Genomic DNA, 14,605 nt, shown 5'->3' with positions numbered 1-14,605 from the left:
GTTTCTCAACTTATAAAAATAATTGAAATAAGTTTCTATCAAAATTTATGTTATTTTTATCTTGTCTATTTAAGGGGTATAGCGCCAAACTGGGTCATTTTTTCGACCGCATTTGTCGCCTCATGACACGACAAATGCGGTCACCTCAGGAATGTGACCCACTCTGTCGCTGACCGCATTTGTCGGGAGGTGCAGAAATAAAAATCGACCGCATTTGTCGCCTCTTGACACGACAAATGCGGTCACCTCAGGAATGTGACCCACTCTGTCGCTGACCGCATTTGTCGGGAGTTGCAAAAATGAAAATCGACCGCATTTGTCGCCTCTTGACAAGACAGATGCGGTCACCTCAGGAATGTGACCCACTCTGTCGCTGACCGCATTTGTCGGGAGGTGAGAAAATGAAAATCGACCGCATTTGTCGCCTCATGACACGACAAATGCGGTCACCTCAGAATGTGACAATATATATCGAGATTCTGTTATCGATACATTGTACTTTATCGATATCGTATAGCCTTTGATAATGCAGAAAATTGGTTGTACAAACTGATTAACTGACCTGTGCCTCGTAATTTGAATTTTAATCTTTAATTTGTGTTTATGATGTTGAATTCTATTTTACAATTTGATTTGAATTACAAGAATCAACAAAATGAACTTGAGATTCAGTGTTAATAATGTGGTTTAAAGTAACAGGCTATTATCAACAATAACCTAACTTTATGGAGATTGTTGAGTTTTAGAATTCTAGTATTGATGTCCAAGTTCTACTCATTGTTTCAGTATATTAATTTAAAATGCCGTTTTCATAGATGACCTAGATAGGCTAGCTAAACTAAGATAGATTGAGTTGATCGAGTTTGAGTGAACAGAATTAAAACTTGAATCGGTTCCTAATGTAATTCTTCAGGGAATTAGTTATTTTTTGTTTACAATAAACCAGCAGTTCATTGGTTATTTTAATAACTCATTCGTCGTTTGTGTGTTTAGAGCTGTAGCCTACTCTGATAGGTACAGTACTGTAATAGGAGAGGAAAAGCGATTGAGAAATTTCTCAAAAAATGATAAGATTTATAATTACTTTTACATTTAGTTGCACTGTGCAATAGTAAAAGAGTATAGATGAAAAATAGTAGGTACCGTACTTTAGTTTAAACAAAAAACGAGATTTGATTCCAGCTTTAGATTTACTAATATTAAGCTGCTGGGCGGTTCACACCAAAGTTAAATAGGCCTACTGTACGAAGTTTTAAAAATTTAATCCCTATTTTATTAGATTGAACGGAACTTGACTAACACATATGTTCATCATGTGTATGATAAGTTATTGTGTTCAATCTATGAGGATTAAGTTATTAACATTTTGTTAATAACTTTGATGTAAACGCAGCTTTAATGTAGGATACTATGCAAACGGCCCTTAAAAACGCTCACCTACCAACCTACCTTCAATCTTTAATGCACTGCCAAGCTTACTAAACAATTGCACGCACAACTGTAGTTAACAGTCTCGTCAAATTGTACATAGGATTGGACTGTTAAAAATGATAAAAATCTGGTGTGGCGCACTCACACAACTTTCCTTGCCGTTATGAAAATTGATCAACTGACGGTGGTGTTCACGCGCATCTCAAAGTCTCCTATTCAAAGATGTAAGCCAGCTGGTGACAGGACAATAGCGCTGCAGACACACGAAGTCTGGTATCTCTTCATAGTGAATGGTTTAATAGAATCAACAGTTGCCAACAGTTTGCAATTGTATAATCAATGACTATTTTAGGTATAAATTTGATCAGAATCGTTAGAGCCGTTTTCGAGAAAATCTCGAAACCCCCAGTTTTTGACAACATTTTCTCTATTTTAGCCGCCAACTTGAATTTCATTCAATCGAAATTGCTCGTGTCGGATCCTTATAGTGTAAGGACCTTAAGTTCCAAATTTCAAGTCATTCCGTTGATTGGGAGATGAGATATCGTGTACACAGACGCACATACACACACACACACACACACACACACACACACACACACACACACACACCACACACACACACACACACACACACACACAGACCAATACCCAAAAACATCTTTTTTGGACTCAGGGGACCTTAAACGTATAGAACTTTGGAAATTGCAAATGCCATTTTTTGGGTAACAGCCGTTAAAGATGTCTCAATTTCTTCATTAGGTCTAGCATAATAATGATCGTGATGATGATAAGTCGAAATCACAGGCAAACACCTCGGAAACAAGATGGCTCGGAGACAAGGGTTTTGCTATATCGCGTGTATTTCAATAACCGTTCAAGATATTCAACCGTTTTTTAGGCGAAAATATTTTTAAACTCTACCTCTAAAATTTTGTTTTGTTAAATTTTCCCCTAAAACAAGTATTTTTTAGTTATAACCTTCAAAAGCAAAAAAAAACTGTTTTTATAAATGTTTTCCAATTTCATTCCATTATAACTTTTTTTTGTACAAGAGATACAGGGAAATTTCAAATATATGAAATTTAGAGCGTTTTTTCAACTTTGGAACGATATATCTTCATGCGCTTTACGTCAAGAAATAATTTCTCCAGCGCCCTCCAAAGAAAACCATGCATGATTTCTGGTGCGGTTTTACATAGACATGAGGTAACAAACTAGAACTATAAAATCAATTTTTTATGATTACTCCAAGATAGAGACTTGCAAATGGTCTCAATCTCTTCGTTACAACAAGCCGAATAAGAATATTGATGATGGAAACAACGAAAATATTCGATATCATTGAGAAATTCAAGATGGCGGTCATTATTGACAGAAATTTTTATATCGCATGCTATTTAGTTATTGTGAGTGATGTCGGAATGGTTTTACCACCAAAGTGTTCAGAATTAACCAAACTACTATGATGTTCGTGAGAACCGACTCATTTCGACCACTCTTTTCATGATTTATTCAACTTCAAAAACTTGAAACATACATTTTTCGGGGACAAAATTCCACTTTCCACCCTGTACATGTATTCACAGTAGACATACACTAGTGTTATTGGTACAGTGTTCTAGTATATTGCCAAAGCTTCAAAATGACATCTGCTTGGAGGCTGTAAGTCCATATTTCACGGCTGGAGCGTCATCGGAAAAAGAGAGAAAAGTACTGTTTGCAGCGGAAAACTCGCTTTTTCCACCAAATGCCAATCCCAACAATTAGAAAACCGTGTAACTCATGACTACTTGAAGGTACAGACTTGGGAATGGTATCAATCTCTTTGTAATGATGTGTAGAAAGAGATTATCCATGATTGCAATCTCAAAAATGTTTGTCATCATGAAAAAACAAGATGGCGGCAAAAATATGTCGATTTTCAAGAAATTTTTTTCATTTCATTTTTCATCCCACTGACCACCTATGAAAGGTGTATAAGGATTTGTCAATTATAATCTAAGTCGTCAATCTTTGCGTTCCATAATGCAAAAAGAATTCCTCACTGGAATAAGGACAAACCTGCTTCAACTCCTCCCTCACCTTAATTCTGAACTTTTCACCTGTAAGAGCCTTTATGCGTGTTGGCAATGAATTATAAAGCCGAATTCCTGCACTCTTTACCCCCCTCTCATACATACCAGTTCGATGAATGTCGTCTCTGAGGTTTTGTCTATATCTGGTATTGTATGAGTGGAACAACTCTCCTGTATTGAACCTATCTTTATTCCTACCAATAAAACAAGTAATTCGTCTGTAATTCTAATAATGCCGAGGATGTTGGATCAATTCAGCCATCTGGAAGCTCCAAAATACTCATACTACAATATCCGAAAGATTTATTTAATTCAAACAAATTTTACTATGGTGAATATAACTTCAAACTCTTGAAATCAGATTTTTTGGGGACACAATTTTAGAAGCGCTGGCCTTCACTGGCCCATTTTGGATTACCAGGCTGGGCCTTCGACTAGGCATTAGGGTCTCTTCACACTTACCTATGCTATGCTGAAATACGTAGTATCTACTAATGTTAAATCCAAGCTAAGGATCTGTCCAAGCTATGATGAAATACGTCCCATCTATCAATGTTAAATCCAAGCTATACTTCTGTCCCATTCACATTCGTAACTTGGATTGAGCATTGGTAGATAGGGCATAATTTCAGCGTAGGATAGCTAATGCTGCATCCACATGTTGTCCCAATGAAGGCCAATGACGTCCTGCGCCAGTGTGGATAGGTGGTTTGTCAACGCTGGCTACCGCTGGCCTTGATTGGGCACTGGTCACGTTGCCAGTGTCTGGGCCAACATTTGGACTCGACAATATGCCTAGTTGCTAGTTACTAGGCATATTTCCTAGTTCTCATCCTCATGTTGGCCCAGCATGCTAATGCCTAGTTCACATCTAGGCCAGAGCTGGCAAACCACATATCCACACACTGGCGCTGGTTGTCATTGACCTTCATTAGGCCAATATGAGGATGCGACACCAGGGTATTTTTGAAACCCATTGAAACATGTTATAACTTGCATGTTTCAGCTCATTCTGAACGCATTTAGCAAGTGCTAGCTTTATTTGTGAGTGCTCCTATTGCTCTTTCCAGAATTTATTTCTCATTTGCGCACTTGTTCATGCATAACCAAGCTTGAACTTGCACATATATGTATTCTATGTGATCACACCCTGAGACTGTTTGAAGTTTCTCAATCAATTTTGTGTATATATTACTTTGATATTATGAGTTAAGGTAGATTGGTAGACTAACATTGGAGCTAACTTCAGTCATCTGACTGGTGAGAGCTATGTATAAAGATTCAATCAAATAATTGTTTTTCTTTGTTTAATCTGATCATCTCCCTACTTGTCAAACAATAGGAGAATGGAACGACTCTACTGGAAAGGCTCCATTTTAGGTCCACCCATTAACAGCCTGCACAAAGGGACAATAGTAGCTGTTGCGGGAATTTTGCCATCTAAATATTTGATTTCCAATGTGTTCAATAAGCACGATTCACACAGATACATTATTGTCATCCACTAGCTACCTACTATGTGAAAGTGTGATTGGAAATGACATGAACATTACTTTGTGCTCATGAAATTCCAATTCCACATTCCTGCTAGTAGTTACCAGCTGCTACTAATGTCTCTGTGTGCAGTGTGCTTTAGACATATGCTTGACTGACCATTATGGAATTCTCAAAATGTTATTCAGTATTCAGTAAATAAAGATCAAATCAAATGTTTCTTTATTTTGACATCAATAGGCTAAAATAATTTGAAACAAATTTTTCAATCATGAACACTAAATAACTATTACAGCATCGCATAGTTTTGAAAGCTTGAAGCTAATAATAATAATAGTTGTATGGAATGGAAAAGTTATTAAATTCAATTCAGCTCTTCAAGTTACTGTATGATCTAGGATTGGAAGAGAAGAAACAATTTATTGTGTTATACATACAATGACAAAACAATCATAATTTGGGAATATATTACTGAGTTTAAAATATAAGCATTTGTCTGCATCAAAAAGTGTTGGAGATGAGTCGACCTTTATAAAGTTGATTGATCATTAACCAGACACGTATTTTTTTTCAAACCCATAAATGATCTATTTTGTTGAATTTTCTTGTTATTGTTACAATTTCGCCAGCATACATTTCAGACTAAGGCGGGATGCACACCGGAGAAACGCGTTTCGTGAAAAAAGTTTCAGGAAACGTGAAACGAAAGTTGCTCGCAATCGACTGATAAGATTAAGCAGGGAACGTTTCTTTTGTATGCATGCGCGAGTGAAACGGATTGCATGAGACAAGTTTCATGAAAGAGGGCTTCACGAAATGCGTTTCTCCGGTGTGCATTCCGCCTAACTGTAATACTGGAAAATGTTAAAAGTGCTCTACCTGCAAGTCAGCTGATCAATAGTTTGAGTATTCAACTAATACTGTTATGTTGTTAAAAACTAATGAAGCTCCATAGGATTGACTCTGCCTATTGATTGCTTCTAAGCAGCTGAAAATGTTCATTGTTATTATATTGATAGATTTAGAGAAATTTAATTAATAAAGCTATACCATAGATAAATAATTGAAAAATGATCTCTCTGTATTGCTTTCAGAGTCAAACTGCTTTCCAGAGTATGGAGTACCATGTTTGTAAGTATATATACATTTTTCTTCCCTTGATTTCCAAGCATCTCAACAGTTGATTTGAGTTCAAACTTTCATCTTATACAGTATGAAATCCCAATTCTTTTACTCAAAAAACTTGTGCTTAACCAATAACAGATACTGTAAACTCATGAGCTTATAAACTACACTGAACCTATGAGCATGCAATACTGTATTAATTTTTATTGCATAAAAAAATTATTATGTTGAATGGAAAATTTATATTGTTATTATTTTTTAAATGAATTGATGAATTGTTACATTTAATTTTCACATAAAATTTCAATAAATCAAAAAATGTTCATTTCTTTCACTATTGCCGCGGTTGATTTTATTGATGCACATTTTGGAAAACAGTCCGTTAAGGCACTCAGTATGATTTTCAGTTAAGTGTGACTCCAATGTGATGACGTTAAGTGTTGGGCTGATCTGGATGCACGAAGTGTTGGGCTGATACTTGTAGTCGACTGCTGCATACCAAACTCGATACAGGTGACATCTCAGTTAGCATTTCTTCATGTTTGTAGTAGACGCTGCATTCCAAACGATACCGGTGACATCTCAGTTAGCATTGCTTCATGTTTGTAGTAGACGGCTGCATTCAAATTCAATACAGAGTCACATAATTTTGTATCATATTTGTAATTATACAATGTACATTTCAGGCTTGAAATGACAATGTAATTCGTTTTTTGGAAAAGAGATAGACGCTGCATACAGGATTAATTTAGGTGAGGATTAATTTAGGTAAGGTTTGGTTTTGATATTTTCAGCTTTCAAGGTTTAGAGTTCTGCATACAGGAATAATTTAGGAGAGGATTTTTTGAATAATTCTTTCATGATATTGTGACTGTTCTTCTGAATTCAAAGTTGAACATGGATGGCAATTACCTCCAGGTAATGCAGTAGTGTTGAAGTTTGAGATACAGAGTCAGCAATAAGCATTGGCATTGCTATTGGCGTATGCTTTGGTGTCGGCTTTGGCATCGGCGTTAATATTGGCATTGGCGCAGGCATTGGCATTGGCATTGGCGCAGGCATTGACATCAGCACAGGCATCGGCGTTGATTTTGGTGTGGCATCAGCATTGGCGCAGGCATTGGCGTAGCTATTGGCATTGATTTTTGTTGTTGCATTGGCGCAGATTTTGGCTCAGCATTGGCGCAGGCATTGGCGTAGCTATTGGCATGATTTTTTGTTGGCATTGCGCAGATTTTGCATTGCTGTAGCTATTGGCGCAGGCATTGGCGTAGCTATTGGCATTTTGTTGGCGTAGTTATTAGTGTTAATATTGTGTAGGTATTAGTGTTGGCATCAGCATTGGCACAGATTTTGGCATCAGCATTGGCGCAGATATTGGCTTCGGCGCAGGCATCGGCGTCGTAGATATTGGCGTTGGCATCAGCACAGGCACGGCGTAGATTTTGGTGTAGTATTGGTGTAGGCCGCAGCGTTGATTTTGCGTAGATATGTCACACTAGTTCGAAAATCACCCAAATGTTCTTAACACTCTTCATGGCGTTCACTTGTTACTGATTTCGAGATTCACATGATAACTATTTCAATGTTAATGTCTGTGCTGTACCTGTATCTTAAAATGCTTATAAACTAAGAAGAAAAACTTGATTAGGCTATCCATACAATCTAATACACATAAAAATTATTTTAAATATATATAAAATTGAAATTTGTTAACATCTTATTATACAGTCAGCAATACATAATTGTGAAATATGGACATATCAATGATAAATTTAAAAAATTCATTATTCACTGTTCAAATATCAACATTTTAATCCATTCTTCAAAATAGAAATATAATTTCATAACACCCTGTATCATTATCAAAATTGTAAAAAACAAACATCATAACAACACAACAAAAATTTAATTTCAATACATATTTCAATAATTTCAGACATTTGGTCTTCTATTCAATCATTTCATAATATATTTGCATTTCATTATTATTTAATATAACATTTCATTTATAGCATGTTCATTTCACATTTATGATTTATCATTCAGGGTTTCAAAATTATTTAGTTTTAATTTTGTTCAAAAATGTGTAAAAAAGCAAATTATTTAATATTATTAATCATCGTTTGTTGGATACTATAGTTTATTTGACTCTTCAATGTTCTAAACACAAACTACATTTCATGACAAAACTTTACTATCAATCATTAACACAAGAAAATAAAACCATTCAAAACATCAATAATATTTTGCTTCAAAGGCAAACAATATTCATAATTAATCATCATTTTGCATCTATGGCAATCAACATTATAATCTATTTTTGCATCTATGGCAATCAACATAAGTAATCAAACAAAAATTATTATCTCATTACTGCCTCTCTAAGTCATAACCTCTGTTATTCCTTCTTTAGGCAATAATGGGTTTCCATCTCAAAAAACAATCACATACCAGCAAAATTCTAATCAACAAACCCCACTAAAAATTCTACATACACTCCAGCATCCATTTCAAACGATAATCAATCATATCAAAATTTATAGAACAAACAGTTTTAAAATTTAAAAAAAAATATCAATTACAAAACACTTTAGAAAAATTTTAGCCTTTAACTCATTTCAATTGATAATATAACACAACGTTTTAAATTAAACCAATTATTTTTTAAAATAATTTAAAATTTAAAGACTGTATAATAAGTATAAACATTTCAAGATTATGATACAAAGATGATCAAGATGAAATACTGGGTAAATAAGTTCCCTAAAAAATACAAACAAGAGGAAAAGAAAATTGGGTAAATAAATTCCCTAAAACAATACAAAGAAGAGAAAGATTAATTAGAGCCTATCCTACATGTCAGTACTGAACTTTCATGAGGAAGTAATTTAATAAAATATACTACTATGGAATTTTGTAAATTCAAGTATGACTCTAATTTGTTATAATTGTGAGCTATCACTCCCACAAAAACAACTGGTGAAGGAAAAAATGTTGACTATTGTGACTGGGTGGATAGTTCCTAGATGTCTGTAAGGCAATGTGATAGCAGACTCTAGTATCGGACCACAAAAACAAAAGTATGCAAAAGGTTTTACAAACATTTGTTGTTGCAGTCAAGGTTTTTATATCGCAAACAAGTAGGTCAGATAATCGAGTCCAGCCGTATGTGGTTCACGCCCACACCTCTAAAAAAAATCACACCTACTTGTCTACCAAAATCCAAAGTATTGGACCGCAAAGAAAAAATAAAATGCAAAATGGGTTAAAAGCCCAGAAGTAAACTATAACCTAATTACATATGGCTTATGGCACGATATGCAATGAAAGATGAGAACATGGGACAAATTGCTCTGAAAAACCTAACTACCTAATATGATACCTAAAAAAAAATAGACATGATTAAAATATGTAATACATGATGAAAAAAATACCGCAAGCAAACAATTATTTACACAACAATGGATAGATTTTAGAAAAGTTAAGTTTTATCAACAATTTAAAGATTAGGAAAATAAGCTACTATTTCAACTTCTAATATTATTTCAGAAAAATACAAATTTACATGACTATGGACAAGATTGGTTAAGATATGCATCATAGAAGAAATTTACTGAAATACCACAAAGACAGGAAAGAATCGAAAATTGAAAAGATTAAGGGCCAAGAAAATAGGCTATAGGAAAGAAAAAAGATACAATTATGGACTCTTACCATACGTAGTATTTACGGTCATTGCTATTCTGAATCCGGCATGACACAGGATTCCTAATCATTGGGTTGGGGGAATACCCTTTCATCATGTGATTCATTGTCATGATTTATTCAACTTCAAAAACTTGAAACATACATTTTTCGGGGACAAATTTCACTTTCCACCCTGTACATGTATTCACAGTAGACATACACTAGTGTTATTGGTACAGTGTTCTAGTATATTGCCAAAGCTTCAAATGACATCTGCTTGGAGGCTGTAAGTCCATATTTCACGGCTGGAGCGTCATCGGAAAAGAGAGAAAAGTACTGTTTGCAGCGGAAAACTCGCTTTTTCCACCAAATGCCAATCCCAACAATTAGAAAACCGTGTAACTCATGACTACTTGAAGGTACAGACTTGGGAATGGTATCAATCTCTTTGTAATGATGTGTAGAAAGAGATTATCCATGATTGCAATCTCAAAAATGTTTGTCATCATGAAAAAACAAGATGGCGGCAAAAATATGTCGATTTTCAAGATTTTTTCATTTCATTTTTCATCCCACTGACCACCTATGAAAGGTGTATAAGGATTTGTCAATTATAATCTAAGTCATCAATCTTTGCGTTCCATAATGCAAAAAGAATTCCTCACTGGAATAAGGACAAACATGCTTCAACTCCTCCCTCACCTTAATTCTGAACTTTTCACCTGTAAGAGCCTTTATGCGTGTTGGCAATGAATTATAAAGCCGAATTCCTGCACTCTTTACCCCCCTCTCATACATACCAGTTCGATGAATGTCGTCTCTGAGGTTTTGTCTATATCTGGTATTGTATGAGTGGAACAACTCTCCTGTATTGAACCTATCTTTATTCCTACCAATAAAACAAGTAATTCGTCTGTAATTCTAATAATGCCGAGGATATTGGATCAATTCAGCCATCTGGAAGCTCCAAAATACTCATACTACAATATCCGAAAGATTTATCCAATTCTAACAAATTTTACTATGGTGAATATAACTTCAAACTCTTGAAATCAGATTTTTTGGGGACAAAATTTTAGAAGCGCTGGCCTTCACTGGCCCATTTTGGATTACCAGGCTGGGCCTTCGACTAGGCATTAGGGTCTCTTCACACTTAGCTATGTTATGCTGAATACGTAGTATCTACTAATGTTAAATCCAAGCTAAGGATCTGTCCAAGCTATGATGAAATACGTCCCATCTATCAATGTTAAATCCAAGCTATACTTCTGTCCCATTCACATTCGTAACTTGGATTGAGCATTGGTAGATAGGGCATAATTTCAGCGTAGGATAGCTAATGCTGCATCCACATGTTGTCCCAATGAAGGCCAATGACGTCCTGCGCCAGTGTGGATAGGTGGTTTGTCAACGCTGGCTACCGCTGGCCTTGATTGGGCACTGGTCACGTTGCCAGTGTCTGGGCCAACATTTGGACTAGACAATATGACTAGTTGCTAGTTACTAGGCATATTTCCTAGTCCTCATGTTGGCCCGGCATGCTAATGCCTAGTTCACATCTAGGCCAGAGCTGGCAAACCACATATCCACACACTGGCGCTGGTTGTCATTGACCTTCATTAGGCCAATATGAGGATGCGACACCAGGGTATTTTTGAAACCCATTGAAACATGTTATAACTTGCATGTTTCAGCTCATTCTGAACGCATTTAGCAAGTGCTAGCTTTATTTGTGAGTGCTCCTATTGCTCTTTCCAGAATTTATTTCTCATTTGCGCACTTGTTCATGCATAACCAAGCTTGAACTTGCACATATATGTATTCTATGTGATCACACCCTGAGACTGTTTGAAGTTTCTCAATCAATTTTGTGTATATATTACTTTGATATTATGAGTTAAGGTAGATTGGTAGACTAACATTGGAGCTAACTTCAGTCATCTGACTGGTGAGAGCTATGTATAAAGATTCAATCAAATAATTGTTTTTCTTTGTTTAATCTGATCATCTCCCTACTTGTCAAACAATAGGAGAATGGAACGACTCTACTGGAAAGGCTCCATTTTAGGTCCACCCATTAACAGCCTGCACAAAGGGACAATAGTAGCTGTTGCGGGAATTTTGCCATCTAAATATTTGATTTCCAATGTGTTCAATAAGCACGATTCACACAGATACATTAGTGGCATCCACTAGCTACCTACTATGTGAAAGTGTGATTGGAAATGACATGAACATTTTTGTGCTCATGAAATATCCAATTCTACATTCCTGCTAGTAGTTACCAGCTGCTACTAATGTCTCTGTGTGCAGTGTGCTCTAGACATATGCTTGACTGGCCACAATGGAATTCTCAAAATGTTATTCAGTATTCAGTAAATAAAGATCAAATCAATCAAATCAAATGTTTCTTTATTTTGACATCAATAGGCTAAAATAATTTGAAACAAATTTTTCAATCATGAACAGTACCTAATTAACTATTACAGCATCGCATAGTTTTGAAAGCTTGAAGCTATGCTAATAATAATAATAGTTGTATGGAATGGAAAAGTTATTAAATTCAATTCAGCTCTTCAAGTTACTGTATGATCTAGGATTGAAAGAGAAGAGACAATTTATTGCGTTATACATACAATTATGACAAAACAATCGTAATTTGGGAATATATTACTGAGTTTAAAATATAAGCATTAGTCTGCATCAAAAAGTGTTGGAGATGAGTCGACCTTTATAAAGTTGATTGGCCATAAATCAGACACGTATTTTCCTTCAAACCCATTAATTATCTATTTTGTGGAATTTTCTTGTTATTGTTACAATTTCGCCAGCATACATCTCAGACTAAGGCGGGATGCACACCGGAGAAACGCGTTTCGTGAAAAAAGTTTCAGGAAACGTGAAACGAAAGTTGCTCGCAATCGACTGATAAGATTAAGCAGGGAACGTTTCTTTTGTATGCATGCGCGAGTGAAACGGATTGCATGAAACAAGTTTCATGAAAGAGGGCTTCACGAAATGCGTTTCTCCGGAGTGCATCCCGCCTAACTGTAATATTGGAAAATGTTAAAAGTGCTCTACCTGCAAGTCAGCTGATCAATAGTTTGAGTATTCAACTAATACTGTTATGTTGTTAAAAACTAATGAAGCTCCATAGGATTGACTCTGCCTATTTGATTGCTTCTAAGCAGCTGAAAATGTTCATTGTTATTATATTGATAGATTTAGAGAAATTCAATTAATAAAGCTATACCATAGATAAATAATTGAAAAATGATCTCTCTGTATTGCTTTCAGAGTCAAACTGCTTTCCAGAGTATGGAGTACCATGTTTGTAAGTATATAATATACATTTTTTCCCTTGATTTCCAAGCATCTCAACAGTTGATTTGAGTTCAAACTTTCATCTGATACAGTATGAAATCCCAATTCTTTTACTCAAAAAACTTGTGCTTAACCAATAACAGATACTGTAAACTCATGAGCTTATAAACTACACTGAACCTATGAGCATGCAATACTGTATTAATGTTTATTAATGAAACAAAATTTAGCTTTTGATCGAATAAAGTGTTATTTATATTATATTACTGGTTGAAGTTGATCGCTAGATACAGTTCTGAATAAGGCCGGTTGCAGACGAACCACTATCGCATTTGGGTTTCACACTACATTTGAGAAAACGCGCATTAGTGCAACAGTTTTCAGATGTTTGTATCATACTCGGGTGTTTTTATCAGATTTTTCTATTATACAGCTGTTTCAAAGTCACAGCGACTGCGATTGTGGCATAGAAGCTAGGGGAAGCGTAGTGCTCAAACCAGTGGTACGAAAATCGCAAGGAAAATAATCGCATACTACAAAACGCAACGCCATGTGGAAGTATCAGTGCCACTGCCTTGCCTGCCAATGTATTCCATATGCGCTGCGTTTGTAGTACCACAGATGCAAAATAATCGCTCCCACATCCGACATGCGATAGTGGTTCGTCTGCAACCGTCCTTAGGCAGTTCTGAATAAGCCAAGCAGTGTTCGGGATTAGACTGTTTTTGAATGGAATGACCTCATTTCTAGGTTTTTGTGAACACAAGAAGGTGATTTCTTATGTCGAAAAGCTGTGTTCTTCAGTTAAAAGCACGTTTAGTATCTTGAATGATTTCACTTAATGAATGCTTTGTATAAAAAATAATATATCGAAAATGAAATATTTTAGCAATATCTTTTTCAAGACTGTGTTTGATCGAAACTAGAATTTCTTGCAACTATTTAACTTGAAAATATTTCAGGTAATATATATCAAATACCCAACTTGGAAAATTCAATAAATATATATTTTATCTTTTCTTATTATTTTCCTTCAAACATTCATATTTATTTCAGGTGGGAAAATTGCAAAAGTAATTGTTAACAGACTGGAAGATGTATCAACATCTAGACCACAAATCGAAGTTCAGGTAAAAAATATTTTCAGAAATACATTCAAATTTGAATATTCATTGTTTCAGGTAAGAGGTAATAGATATATTCTCAAACCTGTGTTGGCATTTTATGTGAAACATTCGCCTCTCTAGTCAAGGAAACTACAATTTATTTTCATTAATGTCGAATAAATTATCATTTTTAGAGGATACTAATGCATGTAAATATTTCCAAAGTGGGATAAATTGTAAGATTTTTAAATCCTTGAAATGCTTGTAAGTACATCTATATAGAATTAAACAAAAATAAACGTTGATTACTGATGTTATAATTTGTCATTGCATTGCAGTCCATTTGCTCATTGGTTG

The 14,605-nt window shown here is 35.2% G+C and overlaps 1 protein-coding gene across 1 annotated transcript in view; it reads left to right on the top strand.

The window, feature by feature from the left end:
* LOC111058404 (oocyte zinc finger protein XlCOF6-like) overlaps positions 1–14,605 on the top strand; it is a 44,899-nt gene that overhangs the window by 949 nt on the left and 29,345 nt on the right. The window contains exons 3-5 of the mRNA XM_039443195.1: positions 6,098–6,134; positions 13,116–13,152; positions 14,199–14,272. Of these exons, the coding sequence (XP_039299129.1) occupies positions 6,098–6,134; positions 13,116–13,152; positions 14,199–14,272 (148 nt within the window). The remainder of the gene's footprint in view (positions 1–6,097; positions 6,135–13,115; positions 13,153–14,198; positions 14,273–14,605) is intronic.

Source organism: Nilaparvata lugens, chromosome 1 (assembly GCF_014356525.2).
Source record: "Nilaparvata lugens isolate BPH chromosome 1, ASM1435652v1, whole genome shotgun sequence".
Taxonomy (NCBI): Eukaryota; Metazoa; Arthropoda; class Insecta; order Hemiptera; family Delphacidae; genus Nilaparvata; species Nilaparvata lugens.
Note: the sequence above shows the minus strand (reverse complement) of the source record. Positions and strands in the feature narration are given on the sequence as shown.